Raw genomic sequence first — 13762 nt, 5'->3', positions numbered from 1 at the left:
CTACTTTAAAATAAAGGCGCCTGTTCCCTTCTGCTAATTTAGGGAGGCAGCACTCCCCATAGAAATAGGAGGAAGGGTATCCACTTTTCCACTCCTAATAAAGGGGGTGACAGCTGCTGTGATATCCTCACAGTAAGTTATTGGATCGTTTTTATAGAAGCTGTCCTGCAGGGCGCAGAAGCATTCACTAAACAGTATGTGACGCTGATCTCTCCTGCTTCGCACACCTTTCTTACATCTGGGTCGCAACACTCCCCCACCGAAGCTGATAACAGCTGATCTGTGGGGTTCCTGAATGTCTGACCCCCTACTGATTGATACATGTTAAAGCACCACTCCAGTGGGGAGGGAGGGAGTGTCAGGGAGTGTTTCTAACGTAAGATCCTGGCCCCCAGTATTGGGACTCCTTTACACGCTCGTGTCTGAGGTACGTGTCACATCTGTTTTCACATGTACCGGAGACACTGATACGCGTATACCCATTAAAATTAATGGGTCTGCGCACATTTCTGTGTGAAACACAGGCGTGTTCTTGTGCTCCACACAGCGAAATGTAGGTTTGTTTTTTTTTCTCCGGCAGCGCTGATGTGATCCATGTGACATATACCGGAGAAAACATGTGTCTTTGAAATAAATTTGATTTTTTAATACTCACCTTTCTTCAGCCCTGTTGTCTTCTGCACAGCTGTTAGTTGCTTCCGTGTCCACTCATTATGCTCATGCATATTCACTGCACCGCAGACCCAGAAGCAGCAGCGCCGGCGACAGGCGAGTATACAAGTATAAGCTGTCCGTGTGCTATGTGACTGTCACATGGATAACACACTGATGGCACATGCTGAACACACGGCTACAAATACGCACCTTTACCACAGACCTTTTATGTTTTGCATGGATGTGTGAAAGAGGCCTTACACTCACCCTTCAGGGTTTTCACCTTTTTATCCACGCCATTCTGCCATCTTGTGACCACAACTTCTAACTGCTGGAAGTTAGAAGTTGCGTCACAGACTCTCAATATAAGTCTGAGAGGCAGAACGAGGCTCTCGTAGACTTGTATGGAAGAGTGATCTCTGGCTTACTCCAGCAAACGCCTAGAGATTTGGCAGGTCACCATCTGCTGTAGACCAGTGAGATCAGCGGTGATGGAAGGTGAAGATGGTGGTTGGTAAGTATAAGACTAAAGCGTGCTTTACACGCTGCTACATCGCTGGCATTTGCTGGCGATGTCGAGCGCGATAACACCCGCCACCGTCGTACGGCCGATATGTGGTGATCGCTGCCGTAGCGAACATTATCACTGCGACAGCATCACACGCACATAAATGCTCTGCGACGTCGCTGTGGCCGGCGAACTGCTTCCTTTCTAAGGGGGTGGTTCGTGCGGCGTCACAGCGACGTCACACAGCAGGCGTCCAATAGAAGCGGAGGGGCGGAGATGAGCGGGACGTAACATCCCGCCCACCTCCTTAATTCCGCATTGTCGGTGGAGGCAGGTAAGGATGTTCGTCGCTCCTGCGGTGTCACAAACATTTTTAAGCAGAAAAATATTTTTTGTTTCAGGACGACCTCTCCGCGGCAAACTATCTTGACCGCTTTTGCGATCGTTTAAGGTCGCTCATAAGTGTCACACGCTGCGATATCATTAATGAAGCTGGATGTGCGTCACAAACAACGTGACCCAGACTACAATTCATTAACGATATCGTAGCGTGTAAAGCCCACTTAAGAGCAGGGAGCTTATATTAGTAGGACCACTTCAGTGTTGAAATTAAAAAAAAAAAAAAAAAAAAAAAAAGCAACCTCAAGACACCCACCCACAATCACACACACACACACACACACACACACACACACACACACACACACACACACACACACACACACACACACACACACCCCGGTCACTTTCCTCCTCTACCTGTATATGGCATCTTGTGACTTTGTTTTTTGTAAAAAGTATTCACTGGTTATAAAGATGGGTTATTTGCAATCCTATTAAACAGGTGGCTAATGTATATGGGGATTAGCATTACCGTGATGTACAATGGAGTCATTTGTCAATCAATGTTGCGATTCAATCCAGTAAAGCACTGACAATGTTTCTCCTGTATTGATTGTCTACATGTTAAAGGAAATTTAAGACTATGGGAGGATGTTCAGTATTTGGAAGAGGTAGGAGATCCAAATGCAATTCATTCAAGTATTTCCTGATTATGTAAAATGTGAAAACCAGTGGGACATCCATAATATACAGTACAGTTTATATATACAGTGCTTTGCGAAAGAATTCTGCCCCCTTGAATTTTTCAACCTTTTCCCACATTTCAGGCTTCAAATATAAAGATAAAAATGTTAATGTTATGGTGAAAAATCAACAACAAGTGGGACACAATTGTGAAGATGAATGAAATGTATTGCTTATTTTAAACTTTTTTTTAAAAAATAAATAACTGAAAATTGGGGCGAGCAATATTCTTCGGCCCCTTTACTTTAAGTGCAGCAAACTCACTCCAGAAGTTCATTGAGGATCTCTGAATGATCCAATGTTGTCCTAAATGACTGATGATGATAAATATAATCTACCTGTGTGTAATCAAGTCTCCGTATAAATGCCCCTGCTCTGTGATAGTCTGTGTTCTGTTTAAAGCACATAGAGCATCATGAAGACCAAGGAACACAACAGGCAGGTCCATGATACTGTTGTTGAGAAGTTTAAAGCCGGATTTGGTTACTAAAACATTTCCAAAACTTTAAACATCCCAAGGTGCACTGTGCAAGTGATCATATTGAAATGGAAGGAGTATCCTACCACTGCAAATCTACCAAGACCTGGCCGTCCATCCAAACTTTCATCTCAAACAAGGAGAAGACTGATCAGAGATGCAGCCAAGAGGCCCATGATCACTCTGGATGAACTGCAGAGATCTACAGCTGAGGTGGGAGAGTCTGTCCATAGGACAACAATCAGTCGTATACTGCACAAATCTGGCCTTTATGGAATAGTGCTAAGGAGAAAGTCATTTCTCAAAGATATCCATAAAAGTGTAGTTTAAAGTTTGCCACAAGCCACCTGGGAGACACCAAACATGTGGAAGAAGGTGCTCTGGTAAGATGAAACCAAAATCAAACTATTTGGGAACAATGCCAAACGATATGTTTGGCGTAAAAGCAACACAGCTCATCACCCTGAACACGTCATCCCCACTGTCAAACATGGTGGTGGCAGCATCATGGTTTGGGCCTGTTTTTCTTCAGCAGGGACAGGGAAGATGGTTAAAATTGATAGGAAGATGGATGGAGCCAAATACAGCACCATTCTTGAAGAAAACCTGTTGGAGTCTGCAAAAGACCTGAGACTGGGACGGAGATTTGTCTTACAACAAGACAATGATCCCAAACATAAAGCAAAATCTATAATGGAATGATTCACAAATAAACGTATCCAGGTGTTAGAATGGCCGAGTCACAGTCCAGACCTGAATCCAATCGAGAATCTATGGAAAGAGCTGAAAACTGCTGTTCACAAACGCTCTCCATCCAACCTCACTCAGCTCCAGCTGTTTGCAAAGGAAGAATGGGCAAGAATTTCAGTCTCTCTCGAGATATACCCCAAGCGACTTGCAGCTGTAATCACAGCAAAAAGTGGCGCTACAAGTATTAACTTAAAGGGGCCGAATAATATTGCACGCCCCAATTTTAAGTTATTTATTTTTTCATGAAGTTTAAAATAAGCAATAAATTTCGTTTCACTTCACAATTTTGTCCCACTTGTTGATTCTTCACCATAAAATTTAAAAATGTTATCTTTGTTTGAAGTCTGAAATGTGGGAAAAGGTTGAAAAATTCAAGGAGCTGAATACTTTTGCAAGGTACTGTAATTATTATATACCTTACAATATGATCATTAACGCATATCCCAAGTATTTTGAAAACCAGGTCATCTGATGGAATAATGGGTCTCCAGTATCTCTAAAATGGTGGTACTCAAAATTACTAAGCCAAAGGGACGGGGGCAACAGACCAGAACGAGAGTAGCTGTGTAGCTATATGTCGCAGGGACTCACTAAGCTTAGCGCAAGAAGGAAAAGCACACAGACCTCGGCACCGGCCTCGACCTCCAAAGTATCCGGGATCGGCTGGAGCCCATCGCAGCGGGGATCAGCACGTCCAGTAGCAGTCTGTGACCTGTGAGTAAAGGGGACCTTGAACTCCACCGCTTGTGCCGTCTCATTACTGCCGGCATCCTCCCAACCGTACCCCCAGCTCTAACAGCGCCTGAGAGACTATCCCCTCAATCATCCTCTCTGGGGCTTAGCTCTGCCTGTGGAGAGCTGTACCAACTGTGCTGCGTAGTCATACGCCCCAGGAGATAGAAGCGATTCCGCAGCGGCGGCTAACCTTGGCCGCACACCACGGGTAACGTCACAAACTATTACAACCCCCATTGTCCCCAGTCCCCTGCCTTTTTTTTGACACCTGGGGTCACGGAACCGGGCAAGGCCACCGTGGAGACCTAGCAGAAGAAGCACCGTGGCCCGGCGACGAGTAGTACACGACCCCGTGGGCGCGTCATATACATTTACTCTAAGGATACACACAAATGAAAGGGTTTGTAAATTACTGAGCAACCTTTTTTATTATCCCCAATGTTCTAACAAAAAAAATCCTTACCTATCGAATCTGCTCCACCCCAAGCACTGTCACCACCCTTTTCAGCCATGTTGTGACTCCATCAGATGAGAGCCGCAACTTTCACAGTTCTGTGGGGGGAAGGGTTGACAAAGGTAATTCTTTTTTTTTCTTACACTTCTAGAGTTATATTATGAAATGATTAATATCATATGGTGAGAATCTTGTTGATCACACCTCTGCAAAGTATTCTGAGACTTGATCTAACACTTGGCCTGCCTGACCTAGGGGCTTCTAATACAGTTCACAACATGAATGTACTTCTAAATAAAACAGTTAAGTGTTTTGTGATGCACTAGAGTGCACTTGAGGTGGCATTTCTATGGAATATTGCTCAATATTTGAGCTACTTAAGTGCATTTTGTATTTACTTTTTTTGATGACAAATTTGCAAATATGAAATATAATGCCATAGGGAACAATAGAATATCAGTGGGATTGTTGAGCAATATCTTTACCAGGTGAGTATTACTTTAGTTACGATTCTAACTATTAGTAGTATTGGGGAGGGGGTCTTTTACTGTTACACTGTGATCATGTTCTACATTCTCACTGACTGATTTACCTCCGAGGTAGAAGTGAAACTCTACAGCAGGGGTCCCAAACTCTGCTGAGTATAAGGGCCACACATAGAGAAATTTTGTTTGGGGGGACAGCATTCTTTGCAGGATGAAGACCTTTTATGGTAGGGTTACATGGCGGGATGATTGGAGAAAAACTAATAATGGCTCAATCATCTCCCAAGGTCCTCCAGGCAGATGACAAATCCAGAGAGACAGACGGCCGGATGGCACAACTTCATAGAGACACAAAAACAACAAGCACAATCGGTGGTGTTCACAGCACACCGCCGGGTATAGGACCTCCCCGTTAGTAGCACAACAAGATCTGGGAGGATCGGCCATGTGCGTAGAGAGCAAAGCCGGACTGAAGACGTAGCCCAGTTGACATCACTGGACTTCCTGGATAGGGATGGATCGGTAGGACAGCAGCGGGTTAGCTAACCCTGGGTGTGCCGCGCCACAAATCTTGACGCGACGGGCACCAGATGACTAACCTGCCTACCGCTCCTATAACCACGTGCAGCCCTGCCACAAACACTGCAGGGCTATTTGGCACCAGATGGCAATAAAGCCGGCCGCAGCCAATCAGCGACATCCACGTCACCAACAGCCAATCAGCAGCCGCTGCGTCACCACTGACGTCATCTTTGGCCAATCAGCGGCTGCCGCATCACCAGTGATGTCTGCGATCTCCAATCAAGTGCCACTGCGTCACTGATGACGTCATGTGCATGTGCAGTAGTGGAAATCCTGCACTTAGACCCTGGAGAGGCAGTGGAAACCCGCGCATGCGAGGTAGGGCAAAACGGGGACTTAGGCTCAGGATGACTCACGACCCTGGACATCTGACGCCAAGCACCTGGAGCGACGGACAGGAGGTGCAGAGGAGTCAGCCGACACCACTGTAGGGGATGAGAATGGGGCAGGGGCGGTTCGACGCTAAGGGGAACCCCGAACTATAACGGGTAGTGTGTATGTATATATAGGCTAATATATTATAGCATTTTTAAATGGTAAAAAAATTTTAAAAAAAGCCCTTATATTTAAAAAAAAAAAAAATTTACACTTTATCCCTTTTTGTAAGCATAAGTAATTGTTTTTCAGTTAGCACTAAATAGTCATTTTGGCCAACATCTTTTAGTAACGTTCCCATCCTGGTTCTCCTCTTGAAATCTGTGTTCGGTATAAACAAAAACATTCTCTGTCGGGTCCGCTCATTTCTACTTCTAATGCGTCTCAGTCCCACAATCCATTAGTCGTAGAGACCGTGTCTGTGCAGATTTTCACTGACCTCCATAATACATTAAATTTTAACAAAGCAACGATTGATTCCTTCCTGTTTTGTTAAATACTGTTTCAAATAACAATGACCCAAAAATTATTGCTGAAAATATTATAACATGAGAGCGATATAATTCGAGAAATCCCTTTAGTATTGCCTGCAGTTACTACCTGGTGGCATCTATGGATATAGGTGTCAACTCATCTTGGTTTTTTTTTTGTTTTTTTTACCGGAAACTAATTTTTTGACTTTCAGTAAAATTCGGGAACCATGTCTAACAAATGATGAGAAGGCAAAGAAAAATGACTTAAATGGAAACTGACAGCTAATACATGCTGCCCTAGCCTGTATCTAGCACTACCTGTATGACTTCAGCCTGGTATATTTTTCTCTGAAACTTTTTCTAAGGCCTCCTGCACACATCATTGTCTCCGATACATGTGACGTCCGTTTCCGCGCATACCAAAGCCACCCATAAACTCATTAAGAATAACAAGGACCGTGTGCTCCACACAGCGAAATGTCTATTTTTTTGGTCTGGCAGCATGGATGTCTCAAGGACTGCACACTGATCTGATCTGTGTGACACGTACCGGAGAAAACTCATCATGTCACTTAAAAAAATAAAGAATTTTTATACTTGCCTGCCTACAGCACTGCTGTCTCTGCCTCTGCTGTTACTTCTGGGCCCGCTCATTATGCTCATTGCATATTCAATTCACTCACCGCAAACCAGGAAGTAACAGCAGCGCTGGAGACAGCAGCGTCAAGGGCAAGTAAGTGTACCAGCTCATGCTGTCCGTGTGCTGTCCAGATGTCACATAGATAACACACAAGCTGCATATGTAGAACACACACACCTACACTACAGGCAGTGAAACACGTGTGTTTTATGCAGACATGTGAAAGAGGCCTAAAGGCTGCTGGGAATCGAGCAGCATGGGAGACTAGGGTGGGTCCCTAGAGGCTTCTCCCTACCTGCCATCCTGTAGTGACGGGTCTCTTCCTATACACGTACGCAGAGAGAGACCTGTCACTCAAGGGTAGTGGGTGGGGAGAAGCCACAGAGGACCCATCTGTCCCAACTAGTCTCCCATGTGGCTTGGCTGTATGTTTTTTGTTTGTGGGTTTTTTTTGTTTTTTTTTATTTGGGTAGGGGGGTTGTTTTGGGTTTTGTTTTTAAAAAAAAAAAATGCAAATTATGAATTCAAGCCATAGTATACATTTATTAATGACCGCAATGATCCTATGAGTGGTAGTTTTGTTAATGGGACAAAGGATGAGTTTAGTTCCACAAGAAACTAAAAGTTTAAAAATTGTTTAGAGCACCTTGTAGTTAGTTGCAATATGGGACTATTCACTACAAATGAACAGATGGGTTAAGACACATTTATATTGGCCAAACATTTTACAAAAAAAATAAAATTGGATTCTCCTGAAAACAAAGGGGTGTGTGTTTTAAAGATACTTAATGCTCACCTATCCTATAACTATTGAAGCTTTTGTTTGATATTCCTACAGAGCTCTGAAAGCCGCCCTTTTATTTTTACTTTTTACAAAATATCTTTTGAGCATCTTTACTCAGCGTCAAGTAGGCCTCTGATGTCTTGGCCCACGTTGATTTCATGACATGGCATCAAGAGGCCTACTTGACATCGGGAGCTACTGCATAGGGCGAAGATGCCCAAAGAGAACATTGCACACCAATGCAAGGCTGGATGGAAAGCTCCAGCAGTGGTTTGATGTGAATATTAAAATAAAAATAACTTTGCTGCAAATTAAATATCTTGTCCAAATTCAGACAAAGTGCCAAAATTTAAAATGTTGGCAGATTTGCTAATCATCATTACGACGGACGACAAGGCAACAGACCTAAAATAGATCTTAGATCTGATGTGATTGGTGTATATACTATGAGATTCCTTATAAGTGTGGCAATATAATTCAGATATTAAAATTAAATCATATTAAAATTGGCTCAGTGAGAGAGCTCATGAGGATCAGGTGAATTTAGTCTGTCCAAGCAGCCTAAATAACTGCAGGTTGTACTAAGCAGTGTGAGATCTCAGCAGGGAGGAGTAACACTGAGGAGCTGTCAATCAGGCAGGAGGGCCACACCTTTAAAAGGTTTATACAATCATTCTGACATGGCTTATGCCAGGAAGTATATCTACCTTGTCAGATCTTGACTATCTGTGTAATTTGTACATAGTTTGAATTGTGAAAGATACATTGACATTATCATCTTCTCATGTAACTGATGGCTGTTGGGCATACCTGTAGTTATGCACCTGCACATGTCTGTGGCAAGCTGAAAGGGGGATTCTCTATTTTTAAAAAACTGAAAGGGTTATTCCCATCTCAAAGTTCCTATCTCAATATGTAGTAGGTGTAATAATGCTAATATTAGCAAATGCCTCCTCCTCCTAGCTTGGTCCTCATAAAAGAAAGGGGGGTGTGGCAGGCACAATTTTATTTTTTTTTTTTTGCACCGCCTAAAGCAGTCATTGTCTTCCTTTTGTAGTGAGAAGAGGGTAATGAAGCTGGGAATGCAAAGACTTGGAAGTGCTTCATCACACCCAAAGCACTTAAGCCTCATTTGCATATGACATAAGATTGCTTGATTTTATTTATTTATCTGTGTGTGTGTGTGTGTGTGTGTGTGTGTGTGTGTGTGTGTGTGTGTGTGTGTGTGTGTGTGTGTGTATATATAATATATATTGATCTTCACAAGGTGTGATCTGTTTATATAAGCAGTTTGGGCAGTAGAATGCACTCACAGGTTCACTTTAAGGTAGGGGTCTCAAACACCGCCCATGGGCTGCATGCACCCCTGAGGCTCCTGAGATGATCATGTTCAGTTAGTCAGGGGGCTGCTGATATCTGCGTCAGTGTTCAGTAGAGATTTATTATGGTGCAGAGACTGGCCATCTGCACCGCAATACCTATACCAGCCTATCAGAGTCCAGCAGCTGACATCGAGCTCTGTCATGGCCTTCCATGATGTCACTGCTATGCACCACCCCGGCAGTGGAGGAGGATGCTGTTTGCCAAGAGAACAAGGAAAAGTGATGAGAATCTTAGGATGGGGACATTAGTACAAGAAGGAGACCAGGTTGGGGAACATTACTACAAGAAAGGGACCATGATTTGAGATATTACAAGATGGGGCCATTATCACAAAATGGTGTGCAGGATTGGAAACCATTAGAACAGGATGGCGACCAAATTTATTGAAAACTGAGAATGTGGCCCGCCATGTTCTATATGCAGCCCATTTTATCCAGCTGAGTTTGAGACCCTTGCTTAAAGGCAATGTTATGATGTGTGATATAGATAAGTGCCGTGTAAAGAGGAGAGAAAAATATTCTGGCTGCTGTGGAAATACTGTGGATTACGACACCGCTGTTACTCCTGTTAGTTGGTTTGGGTAAAATAAATTGCTTGGCTATAGCAAGCGTCATAATCATTAAAACTTTTCAGTAAGTAAACAAGTTCTCAAATCCCGACTGCTGAAAAGTCAGAAAGCCGGAAGATCAGCTCCGAAGGCTGAAACAATTACGTGATTAAAAAGTTATGAAAAGTTCAGACATTTTTCCTTTTAGTGCTGAGGAATAATGAGATTTTTACACAAGGGGTTAAAGTTTGGGCATGCTGTAAAAACATAGTTAACTTAGAAATGACATTTTTGTTTATAGGGATTGCACGTATATTTAATGCTAATGAAGTTTATAATTGAAAACATCAATTGATGCGGTTTCTGCCATCTTTTTGGCCGAGCGGTGTACACAGCGATTCATGTCTCAGATCAGAGTCTTGAAAATTTTTGAAATATCTTACAAAAGGCAAATTATTGAGGAGGAGGAGGAGGAGGAGGGGGCTGAAGTTGATTCAAGGTGTTTGTGGATTTAGAGGATTTCACACTGAAAACCAAAAGAAATAAACTGGAATATAAGACTTTATACATGCAATGTGTCAGAGCATCCAAGAAAAAAGCAAAAAAATGAGCAAGTGCCCTAAAATTAAGTTAATCAATAACAATAGTGTATGTACATTTAAATTACATTATTTTGATATAAGAAAAAAAAAATCTTAAAGGGAATCAGCGTATAGTAGCATAAATAAAGAGATCTTTAGAAAAAGCATTTCTAAATATCTATATGATATGCTAATGAAGCCAGAGACTAGTTGCAAGGGTGTTAGTTCTCTTGGCTAGTCGGTCCCCTTAGCATGTAAGCACGCCCCTGTGGGCGTGCTAACATACTAATGAATGCACAGCGTCTGAGGATGGTCGCACTCATCTTTCTGCTCCCATCACGTCCGACTCCTGGATTTTGGCTCAGTGCACATGATCTCGACTTTTGGTCATAGGCACTATGATCCAGGTGTACGCGTCCTGGCTTCAAAGTCGTGTACTGCGCATAACTGACAGTCTGGGGATCATGCACACTGAGCCAAAATCCAGGAGTCAGACGCAATGGCAGAGGTGACAGCAACCATCCTCTGATGCTGCGCATTCATTATTAGCATGTTAGCACACCCACAGGGCAGTGCTTACATGCTAAGAGGGCCAACTAGCCAAGGGCAAGAACTCCCCTGCGAGTTGTCGCTGGCCTCATTAGCATATCATATGGTTCTTTAGAAATACTTTTTTCTAAAGATCCAGTTTCAATCAAAGTCTATGGGAAATAGGGATTTCTTGTGCGCACAATGCTGTTAAAAACGCAGCGTTTCAGTTGCAGAAAATTTGTCAGAATCTCTGCGTTTGAAGAAGCAGCATGTCAATTGTTTTTGCCATTTTGGCAGCGTTTTGCTAACATTAGAGTCAATGAGAATTTTCAAAACGCATCCAAAATTACAATCCTAGCGTTTTACATGCTTTTTTGACATTATATTAAGGGCAGGATATGTCCCTATACATGCACACATAGTCCGACAATTAAATTATTGAAAATCAATAATTTAACGTTATTTTATACATATATATTTAGAACACCGTTATAATTTTAATAAAATTAGCTATTTTGTCTATGATTTTAAACATATTTATCATTTTTTTCCATTTTTTTTTTTCCAGTGTTTGAACGTTTAAACTTTATATAGTAGTGTATTTGTATTCAAAACGCATCTAACTTTAAGCAATGAAAAAGCAGGTAAAACGTGGTAAAAACGCAAGCGTATTTTTAGCGTTTTTGTGGTCAAAACCAAATTTGACAGACAATTTCTGCCAGAGGATGCGTTTAGCACTGCAACTACCTCAACGCAGAGTGCGCACGTAGCTTTAGGCAGAAATTAGAAATATGCACCCAGAACTGCTAATGGTTGTGGGTGCGTATTGCACTTGACAGGTTCACTTTAAGTCTTACCATGTAAGATAATCCACTGCCAGAGCAATGTGACAGCAGCTCTCTTGGAGAACACAGGCACACGCAGTGGACCTGAGCTCTCCTACTTATGGGGTAGTCGGAAGAGATGGATATAGGCCATTAGAGAGTCTAATGAGTAGTATGTCTCCTAATGCTGGTTAAAAAAAAAAAAAAAAACAGAATTGGTGACAATTTTAAGTATACAAGTATTAGCGAACCATAGATGTTTGACTGTGTAAGTTATATGTAATTGTATATCTAGATTTCTGTTTTTTAATTTTAAATATTAACGTATTTGTGGTTTGTTTTTTTTCTCTCTAGATCTTTTCTAAAAAGATTTGAGGCACAACCAAGTGGAAAGTCATACCTCATTCAACAGTTCTACACCGATGGAGAACCAGATTTCTAACTGAAACCACCTTCTCTAAGTTAGCCATGGCCTTGCTGCTTTTCGGAGTATTTTTTTTCTTTATCCAACCTCAAGGGGTGCCCTCCCGGCCAGCCTCAGGTGATGTAAGGATTTTCACATCTCCATCTCCGGTTTTTGAGCTGAAGAACGTCTCTCATCCTAATGGCACCTACCAGCATTTGCCCCACACCATTATTATTGGAGTACGTAAAGGTGGAACTAGGGCTCTGTTAGAAATGCTCAGTCTCCATTCCGATATTGCTGTGGCTGAGAGTGAAATACATTTCTTTGACTGGGAAAACCAGTATGGAAAAGGTCTACAGTGGTACTTGAGCCAGATGCCTTTCTCCTACACTCACCAACTTACCGTGGAGAAAACACCAGCCTATTTCACGTCAACTCAAGTTCCCGAACGTGTATTCAATATGAACAGCACCATCAAGATCTTGCTCATCTTAAGAGACCCTATTGAAAGAGTCTTATCAGACTACACCCAAGTGTATTATAACCACTTGCAGAAAAATAAGACCTATCCTCCGGTGGAGAGCCTACTTTTAAAAAATGGAGAACTGAATACCGACTACAAAGCAATAAACAGGAGTTTATATTACAATTATATGGAAAACTGGCTTAAGCACTTCCCACTCAAAAACATCCACATTGTTGATGGTGACAACTTGATTAAGGATCCATTCCCCGAAATGCAGAAGGTGGAGCGGTTTCTGAACCTTTCTCCTCAAATCAACGCATCAAACTTTTACTTCAATAGGACCAAAGGGTTTTATTGCTTACGGGATGGTGGTCGGGAGCGTTGTTTACATGAGTCTAAAGGACGGGCTCACCCACACATAAGCACTTTTCTCTTAGTGAAATTACGTGACTACTTCTGTGAACCCAATAAGAAATTCTTCGAGCTGGTTGGGAGGACATTCAATTGGCTGTAAATAAAGTTAGGTTGATCTTTCTGGAATTTTACCTTGTATTTAATAAACCTATTTAAGCTATAAGTTATTTATAAATGGAATCCTTTCTAAAAGGACAAGGATATGAAGACATAAGCTAGTTATATTTTTATACTGTATTACTGTGAATATACTTTGTATAAATTTTCATGGATAATAAACAATTTTGGAATATAGCAAAAGTTATTTATGCCTCTTGCAAATACTAGTTTTCTTGTTTGAGTTTCTTTACCGTAGATGTTTAAGAATATTAAATATGGTATTAGATTAATGTGCAATCTCTAACCATGCAAAACTTAACAGGTAAGATTTGCCGATTTTGGTTTTTTTTTTTCCAATTAATTTGAAATTCCAGATGTTAAAATACGGGGAAATAATTTTTGCCAGTTTTTTGGATAATTTGCAGTGTTTATATGGAATTTGTAGAGTCCATATTATACCGCTATCCTTGCTGTATAATGGAAGTACTCTACCCAAGAAGCATAGCA

At 41.9% G+C, this 13762-nt stretch overlaps 1 protein-coding gene across 1 annotated transcript in view; it reads left to right on the top strand.

Annotated features, from left to right (window-relative positions):
- The window catches only part of HS3ST1 (heparan sulfate-glucosamine 3-sulfotransferase 1), a 37227-nt gene extending 23795 nt beyond the window's left edge, over window positions 1-13432 (top strand). Inside the window, exon 2 of the mRNA XM_075333479.1 lies at window positions 12225-13432. Coding sequence (XP_075189594.1) covers window positions 12339-13256 — 918 coding nt within the window. The 5' untranslated portion in view covers window positions 12225-12338 and the 3' untranslated portion in view covers window positions 13257-13432. The remainder of the gene's footprint in view (window positions 1-12224) is intronic.
- The last annotated feature ends 330 nt before the right edge of the window (window positions 13433-13762 follow it).

Source organism: Anomaloglossus baeobatrachus, chromosome 1 (assembly GCF_048569485.1).
Source record: "Anomaloglossus baeobatrachus isolate aAnoBae1 chromosome 1, aAnoBae1.hap1, whole genome shotgun sequence".
NCBI lineage: Eukaryota > Metazoa > Chordata > Amphibia > Anura > Aromobatidae > Anomaloglossus > Anomaloglossus baeobatrachus.
The sequence above is the reverse complement of the archived record's forward strand: the minus strand, read 5'-3'. Positions and strand labels throughout refer to the sequence as shown.